Source organism: Mesocricetus auratus, unplaced genomic scaffold (genome assembly GCF_017639785.1).
Source record: "Mesocricetus auratus isolate SY011 unplaced genomic scaffold, BCM_Maur_2.0 Super-Scaffold_100018, whole genome shotgun sequence".
Lineage (NCBI taxonomy): Eukaryota > Metazoa > Chordata > Mammalia > Rodentia > Cricetidae > Mesocricetus > Mesocricetus auratus.
Genome location: NW_024429199.1, coordinates 9,724,986 through 9,736,061, shown reverse-complemented (window position 1 = coordinate 9,736,061; position 11,076 = coordinate 9,724,986). Strand labels below are relative to the sequence as shown.

The 11,076-nt window shown below is 44.9% G+C and overlaps 1 protein-coding gene across 2 annotated transcripts in view; it reads right to left on the bottom strand.

Moving 5' to 3' along the window:
• Positions 1 to 636: 636 nt before the first annotated feature.
• Positions 637 to 11,076, bottom strand: part of Dcbld1 (discoidin, CUB and LCCL domain containing 1) — a 71,806-nt gene continuing 61,366 nt past the window's right edge. The window contains exons 7-11 of one of the 2 annotated variants that reach the window (XM_005073290.4): positions 9,969 to 10,009; positions 8,415 to 8,505; positions 6,922 to 6,971; positions 4,554 to 4,673; positions 637 to 2,557 (exon numbers count right to left, since the gene is read on the bottom strand). In XM_005073290.4, the coding sequence (XP_005073347.1) occupies positions 2,037 to 2,557; positions 4,554 to 4,673; positions 6,922 to 6,971; positions 8,415 to 8,505; positions 9,969 to 10,009 (823 nt within the window). In that variant the 3' untranslated portion in view covers positions 637 to 2,036. The remainder of the gene's footprint in view (positions 2,558 to 4,553; positions 4,674 to 6,921; positions 6,972 to 8,414; positions 8,506 to 9,968; positions 10,010 to 11,076) is intronic. The other variant, XM_040728134.1, reaches the window with a different exon arrangement.

Here is an 11,076-nt window from a genome sequence, read left to right as displayed (position 1 = left end):
CAATGTAGAGGATTTATGCAGTGAGCAAAATGGGTGAATGGAGGCCAGTACAAGTCAGCTGGGGGTTGTGCCTGCGAACAATGCTCATGGCTCTTCATGGAATGCATGTCCTAAAGTGGCAGCATTAGTGTGACTGGACTACAGACGCTCTGGCTCTTTGACATCATAAGCTGTCCCTGGCACAGTTTAAATCACAGTCTCTACAAAGGCAATCATTACCAAGGTGACCGGCACCGAGAATTAGATGCTCTAATTGTTAATTATTTAACTTGAGAGTGTGACTAAAGCCTCTAAAAGACCACAAGGAAAACCAGATGTGAGTGTGCACATCTGTAATTCCAGCACTTGAGAGGCAAAGGCAGGAGGATCGGGAATCCAAGGTCATCAAGGTTACACTGAGAATTGACAGTCATCCTGGGCCTGAATTCAGAGGCAGGTGGATCTCTGGGAGTTCGAGACCAAGCCTGGTCTACCGAGCAAGCTCCAGGACAGGCTCCAAAACAATACAGAGAAACCCTGTCTCGAAAAACTACAAAAAAAAAAAAAAAAGTTGCAAACTACATTATGGGAATTCAGTTACAAGGTGAGCCTCTCCCTAGCCCGGCAAACAGGAGCCCAGTGAGAGTTCAGGGGCTCTCTGATTTGGCATAGTTTATTACAATTAGTATACACACAAAATCATGTAAACTCCATAAAGTAAATGGTTTACCCTCCACTATAAGCAAACAGTCTGTCATGACCTTTCAGCACCCTATTTTAACACAGATATAATTGATAGAAAATGACAATCACACAAATAGGGTTACAATTTTTAAAGAAAGGATTGTTTTCTGGGTTTTTTTTTTTTTGGTCCATATTTTCTATTAACAAACAAGACACACAGTTTTTCCTCTTTGGCAAAAGAGGTTAAATCCCCCAGTTAATTCACAAAGCAAACTCAGGGGAAACAACACCGAACATAAGGTACAGCCGAGCCCTGGGCTACTCTAAGTATAATCACATATTTAGGAGAAAACAGCTTTTACACCACCAATTCGGTTACCAGCTCTCCACTGGAAAAGCTCTGCTTAGACACGCGTAAGAACACGTTTCAAATAACGTCGGCTTGTTTGTTTTCCAGGGAAAACGGAAGTCGCCCACATGCACCATTTCTGGAGAATGTTGTGAGAAGTGGGCCTTCTGAGCTCAGCGACATTTGTAATCTGAGGTTTAGGACTACCTGACTATCCCCCGAGCTACAATTGCTCTGCTACCTTCATTACAAGCTGTGGAAGGAAAGCGTGGATTGCCTTGATCTCAGCACCCTGGAAAGGCAGATTTGCTCGTGAACACTGCAATAAGGCCAGGCCCTTTCCTTAGAGAATGAGGTCCAGCCTGGTGCAGCTGGGTCCCACACAGGCCCAGGACACTGGGCTGCCCTCACTCTCAAGAAGAGCCCGAGGAAGCGGGCAGCAGCTGCTGAGGTGATGTGTTTGCCGCTGCTAGAGCTAACGATCACCTACCCCGTGTGCTTTTCATATTTCAAGTAATTTCATTTCTTCCAGGAGAAAGAATGTTTAAAAAAAATGCTTTTAGTTTCTCAAAAAGGAAACGAGCAACCGCAACCAGATGGGTTTTTTGTTTGTATGTTCTGTTTTTTAAACAGACCTGCTAACAGTGTCAGATAATGAAACACTCTGAGAAACATGGAGATATACTATCACATCTCTGCAAATTCCGAGTTTTCTGCTTAACCCCTGTGTAGAAAACAAACACCACAAACTTCCTTACTTTAATTCATGTTAAATACGACTGTACAAATTGCACATTTTACAGCACAGCATCACAGTTAGCAACGAGAAAAAGTCTTGTTCTAGCACGACAGAAACCAAGCGGCTCTGCGGAAGGGTCGGAACAAAATCCGCTGCACAGATCTGTAAACAGTTAAGTGAGGTTATCTCTAGGATCCTGAAGACTCACACACGCATGTGCGCACTTCTTCCAGTGACTCGCCGCAGAGCACGCTCAGTACCACAGCAGGTTTTTTCACATTGGGTTCACAAAAGAGCAGTCATGGCCATCTGGTTGAGGGGTGCAAGACCGTTTCTGGGTGCTAAATAACCATCATTCACCCCAGGAGTCATTTGCAACTGAGGGGAGGGGTCTCTGCTGTCTAAGAAGCTACTGGCAGCAGGCTTGTCATAGCCGCCACCCACAGGCTTGGGGCTTGCTGGCTTCTGATAGCCTTGGCTCTGGGAGGCCCCTGCAGCGAGGGGATACCCTCCGGAGGAAAGGGAGTGTTTGTGAGTGGGCCTGGGCCCGGGGACTCGGTAGCCGTCCTGCGTGGAGAAAGTGTGCGCTCGCAGCAGGTGCCGCTCCACGATGGGTGTGGCATACTCCGGTTCCGAGTGCGTCAAGGGCAGTGCATACTCATGGCGGCCCAGGCGGTGAGGACAGTCATAGTGGCCACTGGCCTCAGTATTCACCTTGGCCTCCTCGGTGTCTGTGTCCATGGGCCGGAAGGTAGAACCCTTTCTCGTGACTGTTCCGGTGCCAATCATGAGAGGCTGCTGGTAATCTGAAACCAAAGGAGCATCATTAGTGCACCGGCCAGCAGGAGGGCGAGTCAGGGGGTGGCAGAGTATACTTCCCCTTCCACGCAACTCTCCACTGGGTGACTAAAGTGTCTGAGGTTCCATGGAAATATGAAATGCAAGTCAGATGCTGCAGCTGGGACGTAAGCCCCATACTGCCGGTTTCAGGAAGCCGCAAAGGGCCAGCGAACCTTAGAGACAGGAAACATTCGGTTAGGGGGAAACTGTTTTATAGAGGGGAGGCATTCACTTATTTATTGACAGGGTCTTGTTATGTAACCCTGACTAGACTTGAACTCGTGATCCTCTTGCCTCAGCCTCGGGTGTGCTGGGATTACAGGTGTGCAACTTCATGCCCAGTTTAAGGGTCAGCTTTACTCATTTATTTGAGGTGGGGTCTCATGTAGTCCAGGTTGGTTTTTTAACTTGTTACATAGTGGAGGACAGCCTTGAACTCAAGCCCCTCCTGGGATACCTCACAGGTGCTGGCATTATAGGTGTTGGTCATTGAGCCCATTGACTTCCAAACTGGCCTTTGGAAAGTTTGGAGGTGTAGACAACGCCCCCCCCAACACACACACACACAAAGCGTGTGATGCCACTCTTTCTGCCAGCTTGACTATATCTATTATTGGTAAAAACCAAATGGCTGGGCACACCTGTGAGGGATTTTTTTTCTTAATTAAATGAAATCATTTGAAGTGTGAAGACCCACTTTAACCTGGATCTTTGAGGTGGGAAAATCCACCTTTAAGCTGGGCCACACTTTCTGCTGGCAGCCTATTATTAAGGAGATGGGAGAAGGAAACTTGGCTCTGTCTTTGCCAGCTTGCTCTTGATAGCAAGTCCACTCCGTTGCTGGCATTAGAGCCTACTTCTTTGGGATTCTGGAGCATACTGATAGCCAGCTGAGACAGCCACCCTCATGGCCTTTCCATTGATAGACAGCCATTGATGGACCAGCTTGATCACAGCCAAGTAAGCTATTCTAACAAGTCCTTTTCCTACACATACACACACACTCACTCTCTCTCTCTCTCTCTCTCTCTCTCTCTCTCTCTCTCTCTCTCTCTCTCTCTCTCTCTCTCTCTCTCACACACACACACACAGACTTATTCTATAGGTTCTGTTATTCTAGAGAACCCTGACTAATCCAGAGGAGCAGAACAACTGTGGAGACAGTTGGATGTGGCAGGGGAATGAAAGGACATGGGGTGGTTTTAATGGAACTAAGAGTTAAGCAGTTTGGGCTTAGTGATGAGCACCCAGATAATGAAAGAGCCCTAACTTGGTGCCAAGACTCTTCAAAGACAGTGAAATAACTGAAGTTGTTTTAGAAATGAGGTAGGACTGTCATCACATTACTACAGGGAAAAAAGCAGCAGAAAACCAAGTAACCTCTCAACTCACATAGTAATCAGCACCCAAGTCAGGACTTGAAACTGTCCTAGGATGGGCTGTGTTAACCCTCTGTCAGATCATGGGGGCTGTGGAAGTCTCACTCAGAATCCACACACTAGCAGTCTAAGGTCACTTTGAGGGCAAACTGAAGAAGATTAACAGTCAAGAAATCAAATTGGAAGAGAGGACATAGAGACACTGACCATTCTGACTGACAGGTCCCTTGATGTATCCTCCTCCTGCTCAGAGGCAGGAGAGATGGATTAATTCATCATTCAGTTAGTCTTTCCTGACCCTCTTTCCCAGGACTGTAATAAAAATCTGGGCAGCAAACATGGGCCAAGAGCTTGCAGAGAATAGCAGTGCTGCGGGCCTTTCACCGTTTGTGTCGCCATAAACCCTGCAGGTGTGCTCGACTCAGCTGAAGGGATTTAGTGTCAGCTTGAAATTCTGTGCGGAGTGCAGGAAAACAGAGGCACACGTCTGCTCCAATAAAGGACCTTCGCCTTGGCGCTCTCCTGCTTCCTGTCCCCACAAGCAGAACCTCCTAAGAGTGTGGTCCTGGGGTAGGCCACCCACCTGCCATATCACTAGTGATAAGATCCAACTTTTGGGTTATCTCCTTTTCATTGTCGTAGCTGATGGTAAATTCGGTCGACTGATGCCTAGCAAAGGGATATTTAATCTGCTTCCAACAGCCTGAAATAAAGAGAATATGAAGCAATACATCACATGTAGTTCACATTTTTGTATTCCTCCATGTGTCAGAAGTCAGTCTCGTGCACGATGCAGATGAACCCGTAGCCATAGCTCTTCAGTTGTGTGGGCTGAGCCTAGCATGAGACAAACCCTTTAACATATACATTTCCTGCTCATGGTATGCTCACTTGTTTGTTTGTTTGTTTATTGAAATAGGGTCTCCTTACATAGCCTTAGCTGTCCTGGGTCTCATTATGTAGATCAGGTTTGAACTCACAGAGATCCATCTGCTTCTGTCTCCTGAGTGCTAGGATTCAAGGTGTGCACCACCCACTGGTGGTGTTAATTGCTAGCACCCACGTGGCAGCTCACAACCATCTGTAACTCCAGTCCCAGGGGATTCAACAGCCTCTTCTGGACTCCATGGGCACCAGGCATGGGCATATTACACAGACATACATACAGACAGGCAAAACACCCATATACTTTTAAAAAAAAATGGGTGTAGCCTCCAAGTTCTAGAATCATCTGGACCCAATTTTCCATCATCCACTTAAGACTCATATCCCAGGAGACAACACAGCTGTTGTTTAGACTTGGCCTCTTCTCAGCATCTTCAGGCCTCCATTGTATTTTCTGGGAACGGATCAGGCAGGGATCATGTATTTGTTCTGGAGAATTCTTAAGACACAGAGCAGTGGTACCCACCTGTGATCCCAGGGCATGAGGATTACTGGAAGCGCCAGGCCAGCTCAAGCTTTATAGTGAATTCAATGTAGATCTGGGCTACATATTGACACACTGTCATAAGGACACAGAAAACTACCAATGCAAGAAACAAAAGGCAGACACAGCAATAAGCTAGCTGTGGTCTAAGAAATCCAGGATAATGCCAGGTCTATTTGGGCAGTCCTATAATCTTAAGCTACTTAGGAGGCTCAGGCAGGAAGGAAAAAGGTTCAAGGCCTGCCTGAGTTACAGTGAGTTTAAGACTGGCCTAGGAAACATAGTGAGACCCTATCTAAAATAAAAAGTGAAAAGAGATCAGGGGGATTAGTTCAGTGGTAGAGTTCTTGTCTACCATAGTTTAATCAACATGGTGCAAAAAAGAGGTCTGAAAATGCTTTATGCCTGTATTTTTTTAATTGCCGTGTCACTGCTTCATGACAGACAGTGCAGTATTCTAATTTTCCATACATACACACACAAATGAAGACTTTAAATGGGATGGGGTTCATGCTAAACACAGACAGGATGGCATGAACATTCTGAAGTAGAATATAGACTAGACACAGTAAATTTCTTCATTGTAGCTTTGCTAATTTAAAGGTTACAGAACTTACCTTTAATATATATGTATCAAAGGTATCAAATAGAAAATCAAAATCTTGAACGGTGCTGCCTGGAATGTGAACCACACTTCTGCCTGGTTTATCTACTCTCTCTGTGTTACCCTCCTGTGATGGTCAACTTGACAGAATCTAGATTCATGTGGAAAATGGTCATCTGGTAGGAGGATTATCTTGACTGTATAACTAAGGTGGAAATGCCCACCCAACATGATGGGACCCTTCCCTGCCTGGGATGCTGAACTAGATTCATGTGGAAAATGGTCATCTGGTAGAAAGATTATCTTGACTGTATAACTAAGGTGGAAATGCCCACCCAACATGATGGGACCATTCCCTGCCTGGGATCTTGAACTGCAAATGGAGAGGGAGAACTGGGCAGCAGCTTGCATTCATTCATCTGCGTTTTCCCATCATGTACGCAACGTGACCAGTTTACTTTAAGTTCCTACTGTCTCTACTCCTCACCACAATGGAAACAACTCCTAGTGCTTAAGTTGCTTTTTTCAGAGTATTTATCACAGCAACAGGGAAAGAAACTAAACCACTCGCGTTTAGTCTCGAAGCAAAATGGTGATACTGGCCGTTCTATTTCAGTATAACTGTCTATTCTGTTATTTAGCTGTTTGTTAATCTCTCACTATCTAACATATAAACTACACTTTATCGGAGCTATGCATGCAAAAACTTGCTCTATATATTTAGTTCTATCTACAGTTTTGAGCAACTACTGTGTCTTGGAACATATTGCCCACAGACAAAGGGGCTTACTGGGTACGGAATCCAGGACCTTGCACATGCTAGACAAGTGTTCTCCCACGGAGTCCTACAAATGCCCTGCATTAGCAGACCTTGCCCCTTTACCATAAATAAAACTGTAGGCGGAGTTTTGAACTAACCTGTTTTCTGAGCCTCTGCTGATACATACGGGTTTCCTTTTTTCTTCCTCCTATTAAGACAAAAAGTTCAACTAAGTATTCATAAGCCAACTGGTCCACCTTGTCTCTTCATATATGAATATCAGAATAGTACTCACCTCATAGGCTATTCTGAAGACAGAATGAGCTAGAAGCTGTCATAGGCTTACAAAGCCATGTGCATATATAGGATTGTATATATAGATTCATATGTAAATATATTTTTACTGAAAGAATGTATTATTGATATATATGTATCAATATATTATTATTTGATTTTCTCAATGGCTCAGAAAACTATTAAAATCCTTAAGTAATTTGTAAAGATCACTTTTACATATTTTGTTCTATTAAGTACAAATTATAAGTGCCTTTAAAGGCAATTAACATTATCAGTTATGTTGAATGCATTAACATAATAATGAACACATTTATGATTTCTAAAGATGTTTAAACAAGAACTTGAGAATACTTTCCACTTTTGTTTAAATCCAACTTCCAACATTTGTTACAATAATAAAAATGGCACATAGGTACTCATCATGGTGAAGGTCTTTGCTCTATATATGAGACAGTACTGGGCTGTTTGGTGACATGGGTGGGAGCTGAGCCTAGGTCCCAGCTCCTCTTTCCAATACACTCTCCATGGAAGAGAGAGGGAAACTTCAAAAGGAGTATGTCAGCTCCCAGATGTTGACTCTGGCGGTGCTCATGTGGGAAGCCTTTATCAAAGGTTTCTATGTGATGAGACTGCTTAGATAGTAGCATTGGGCTGGGCATTGGTGGCAACGGACACCTTTAATCCCAGCACTTGGGAGGCAGAGGCAGGCAGATCTCTGTGAGTTCGAGGCCAGCCTGGTCTACAGAGCGAATCCCAGGATAGGCTCCAAAGCTACACAGAGAAACCCTGTCTCGGAGGAAAAAAAAGAAAGAAAGAAAGAAAGTAGCATTGGATATTTCTATGCCAATATCTGCACTCAACTTACTTTTAAAATATAAACTAACATTTCATCTCTAAAGAAGTCATGCTGTTTCTTTAACACATGTCTATCAGAGGCGTAAACTTTTGGGGCTTATGAATGTGTTAGGATTATCAACTTCATGGGATTTAGACTCCATAGAAAAACACCTTTGGGTTTGTCTGAGCTCAGAAAGATTTAACTGAGACAGGAAGATCCACCCTAACTGGGGATGGTACCATTCCATTGGCTAGGTCTCAGATGAAATGAAAAGGAGAAAGAGCGGAATAGCAGCAGTCACCTCGGATTCCTGCCTGCAGATGCGACATGACCGTCTTCTTCACACTCTTGCTATGGGGCCTTCCCCAGCACAGCAGACTGTATACCCTCAAAATGTGAGCCAAAACAAACCCTCCCTTCCCTAAGTTACTTTTGTCAGGGTGATGAGAAAAGTTAGCCAATAAACTGTTACATATGTAATTAGAGAAAAAAATGAAAAGGTGTAAATCCACATACTTTCTGAAGACAGCAAAGACACCCATTCCAGCCAGAAGAAGGAGGATGACGAAGATCACTGCCGGAATAACCACGGTTGTAATATTCATTCCTAGAGGAGAAAGCCACCCCGTTACAACACAAATCACCTGTAAGCAAACTCAGGGTCTAAACTGCTTCAGAGCTGAGTGCAGTGGTGCGCAACTTTACTCCCAGCACTCGGGAGGCAGAGGCAAGAGGATCTATGTGAGTTTCAGGCCAGCCAAGGATACACACATAGACCCTGTTTCAAAAAAACCCCAAATGAAGCTCAATAAGCAAAACTGCTTCCTGCAGAAGGGAAAAAGACTATTCTCAGCCTGTATAGAACTACAAAGTCAAAGTTTTACAGTGTTACAAAGTAAAGGGATGATGCAAACTCTGAGCCAAGTCTAGAAAAACAAAACTGTTCCTCCACCCGAGGGTAGCTTTCCATGCTCCCAGCTTTTACTTGGAGCTTCCTGCTGGCTTCAGGTTGATCCCCCAGTCAGAAGGACACAGCTGAAAGGAGGAAGCTGCATGTAGCTCCCAGAGATGCTCTCAGAGTCAGTGTCCACAGCTTGGGTCAGGGTCGACAGGCAACTGTTACCAAGCCTGGGGGAGCCAAGGGCTCTCTCTCACTGTCAGAGCTGTGGCACAGCTCTTTCTCTGGAGAGGAAATGTGGCCGGATGTCCTCAAGAAGCATTTTACTCTGCTACAGAAAACTTCTCTCCTATTCTTTTTGTGCCTCAAATGAAGAGGTGCTCCTGGCTGTGGAAACTGTAAACTATTGGAGGATATCACTCTGTACCTTTCTTTGTGATCCTTGGGAAGAAAATAAAGGACAATCAGAAGTAAAAATGTTAGCCTGGCAAGGTGGTCCACGCCTTTGATCCCAGTACTGGACAGGCAAAGGCAGGCAGGCAGATTTTTGTGAGTTCAAGGCCAGTCTGATCTACATATCTCATTCCATGCCATCTAAGGATACATAGTGAGACCCTGTCTCAAAAAAACAACAACCAAAGTAGCAATGTATCCTTCATGAGCAAAAGCTAAAAAAGCTTAGATTGATATAAAACACAGGTAAATTCCAGTGCTGTCATTCCATAAGAGTAAAATTTCAGGAAAATCTAACAACTTAAATATTGTGGAGGGGAATGGCTAATTAATGGCATATCCATATATAGTAATTTAGAAAATACTCATAATTCAAAGTTCAATGAAAAATATATTAATATGCTACTGCTTATGACTATGTGTGTACACACACATGTTTACTGCTTATGACTATGCGTGTATATACACACACGTTTACCACTCTGTTCTTTCAGGGTAGGGTCTTGTGTAGCTAAAACCTCAGGATGATCTTGACTGCCTGATACTTTTTCTCTACCTTGAGGTAAGTCACATGCCTAGAAAAGGTCAGACTCAGCACTACCAAAGGGGGAAAAATAAGAAAAATAGACAAAAACAAAACAGAAAATTCGTGAACTACATAACCTGTGGGCTTTGCAGACAAATTCCCACAGAAGACCTCTGAACAATAGCATCCTTACCTGTGGAGATAAACAGAAAGCGCTTTTCCGACAGGGAGCCACTGAAATAAAGGAGACCAACAGGGGCAGGTGAGTTGCTTTGACAGATATTGGAGCCGAGCACAGGGCTGCCCTGTAGGGTTCACATACCCACCACCACCCCATGAGTGAGGCTCGCAGTCCTGCCAGCTTGCTGCTGTTGTTTTCATTGGTGTTTTATGGATAAGCTAACCCAGAAACCATGGTGTTAGAAGAAATGAATGACAAAGACCATACTCTGAGACATGACCTTTGTAAGGAAAAGGGACCCGTCAAAGAAACACACCCTGAGCAGAGCCAAGGAAACACACTTTGGCCCTGCAACCAGAACCAAAGAAATGTACCCTGACCCTGAAACCAGTGCCAAAGAACACACTTTGTCCCTGGAATCAGAGTCAGTGAAAGAAATGCACCCTGGCCCTAAAATTGGAGCCAAAGGGCTAAAAAGGACCAGAGAAAGAAACACACTTTGGCCCTGAAACCAGAGCCAAATCTGACCCTAACCCTGTGCAGAAAACTAATCAATCCTCGAGCAGGAGCTCTAGCCAATCTGAGTTCAGCATTGAAATCTGACCAATCCCCACCCTGAAAACCCTATATAAACCCTGTGTCTGTTCAGCTTGTGGCTGTTCCTGCTACCCTGCTGTCCTCTGCCACTCTGGCAGAGGGCAGCCACTCTTCTGGATTCTTCCCTCCCAATAAACCCCTTCGATGAACTTTGGGTTAAGATCTTTGCAGCAGCAGAACAGAGGCAACCCTGGGCAGAGCAGAGCCAGCAGAGCCAGCAGAATGAGCTGGGCTGTAACACTTTTGCCAGGGAAACCTTCCCTTGGCAGAGCTCTCCACTCTCCGGGAGCAGAGCTGAACTGCAGCAACCTCGCCAGGGAAACCTCCTATCTGCGCAAAACTGCTACACTGGGCAAACATCCCCAGCTGGAAGACCCTCTCCTGCTGGAGCAGAGCTGATACACTGGGAAGCCTTTCCCTGAGGCAAGGCTGTAAGCTGCTAAGCTTACTGCAACCTTTCCAGCTAAGCTGTGTATCACTCAGTATTCTGTGAATCCCGAGTGCCAGAATACCTGTCCCATCC